Here is a 1,442-nt window from a genome sequence, read left to right as displayed (position 1 = left end):
CAGAGGGTGGTACGTGTATGGAATGAGCTGCTAGAGGAAGTGGTGGAGGCTGATACAATTGCAACATTTAAGAGGCATTTGGATGGGTATATGAATAGGAATGGTTTGGAGGGATATGGGCAGGGTGCTGGCAGGTGGGACTAGATTGGGTTGGGATATCTGGTCGGCATGGATGGGTTGGACCGAAGGGTCTGTTTCCATGCTGTACATCTCTATGACTCTAAAACAAAATCAGAATTACGTAGCCATTATAATTTGTTGTTTTGGCTCTTAAATTTCCCTATTGAAACAGCAATAACACTTCAACATTAACTGTAAAGCCCTTTTGAGATACTGAAGCTATTAAAGAATTAAGCTCAAATTTTTTTCTCTACTCTATCTAGGCACTGAGAAGACACCTGCTTCACTTTAAGTTGCCCAATGTGGAGTCACCCTTTGGCTTTGATTTGTACGAGGAGCTGCCTCCGATCAGGTGCAGGTGGATGCAAAAAGTCCTTGGGGACCTTCTACCTCCAGAGGTTGGGTTGGAGGCAAAGTAACAGGCGAGAAGCTGACACCAGGGAAGTGGGGTGACGTAGCCACTTAGGGAGGGGGTGGGGGGGGGAGTTTCAGTCCAGAGGGTACCTTTCCATTCGGCAAATGAATCCCCAGAAGAACTGAGGTGAATCCACGTGTCCTGAGATCTGAAACAGCAAATGGACAAAAGTTATTTTATCATCTGCGAACTTTTTGTATGTTTATAAAGGCGAGTTTTAATTCGCAGTCAGCCTAGGCCCCAATGACGGAGCCCTGGACAAAGCAGGTCACACAGGATGACACCACTGCCATCCCAAACGCCCTTCTACCAGAGCAGGTTTTACCTTGATGATCAGGAGCTCATTCACAACTCAGTGCTGGGTGTATTTTAACTGTACCATGAGATTGGATGCCTGGGCCCACGTTACTGTGTTAACCTGAAGAGCGAATTTCTGGAGAGTCCAGGTGAACATCGTGGCTGTATCTTCACAGAGGAAGATTAGGACATCTTGGAATGGCCTAGCTTGACATGAATTGTAAAGAGAGATTCTTGTTCCATCTTCCATGGGTTGCTATTGCTTGCTGCTGAAGCAGTTTGCACGGGTGAGATTTTACATCGGGTGTCTGAACTGTGAGCCACAGATCCAATGTACTAATTTTTGAATAAATTATACAACCTTATCTTTCATATTGATGTGCGTATGTGTTTGGGATATGATGGAGGATGACCTGGGAAGGGTTTGGATCAGTTCAAAACAGGGTGGATGGAGGTTTCCACTAAACTATCTTTACATGTTGGCCCGGAGACTTATATTCTATTCTTGGCGGCAAGCTTAAAGCTGGATGTCAAAGTATTAGAGAGGGTGCAGATGAGATTTACTGGTTTGGGAGTTGCTTGAGAAATGAGGTAAATTCAGTTAAATGCT

At 44.9% G+C, this 1,442-nt stretch overlaps 1 protein-coding gene across 4 annotated transcripts in view; it reads left to right on the top strand.

The window, feature by feature from the left end:
- rpap1 (RNA polymerase II associated protein 1) overlaps positions 1–1,197 on the top strand; it is a 91,558-nt gene extending 90,361 nt beyond the window's left edge. For all 4 annotated transcript variants that reach the window (XM_043698200.1, XM_043698201.1, XM_043698198.1 and 1 more), the window contains exon 25: positions 384–1,197. In XM_043698200.1, coding sequence (XP_043554135.1) covers positions 384–539 — 156 coding nt within the window. In that variant the 3' untranslated portion in view covers positions 540–1,197. The remainder of the gene's footprint in view (positions 1–383) is intronic.
- The last annotated feature ends 245 nt before the right edge of the window (positions 1,198–1,442 follow it).

Source organism: Chiloscyllium plagiosum, chromosome 10, assembly GCF_004010195.1.
Source record: "Chiloscyllium plagiosum isolate BGI_BamShark_2017 chromosome 10, ASM401019v2, whole genome shotgun sequence".
NCBI lineage: Eukaryota > Metazoa > Chordata > Chondrichthyes > Orectolobiformes > Hemiscylliidae > Chiloscyllium > Chiloscyllium plagiosum.
This window is presented reverse-complemented; position numbering and strand designations above follow the sequence as displayed.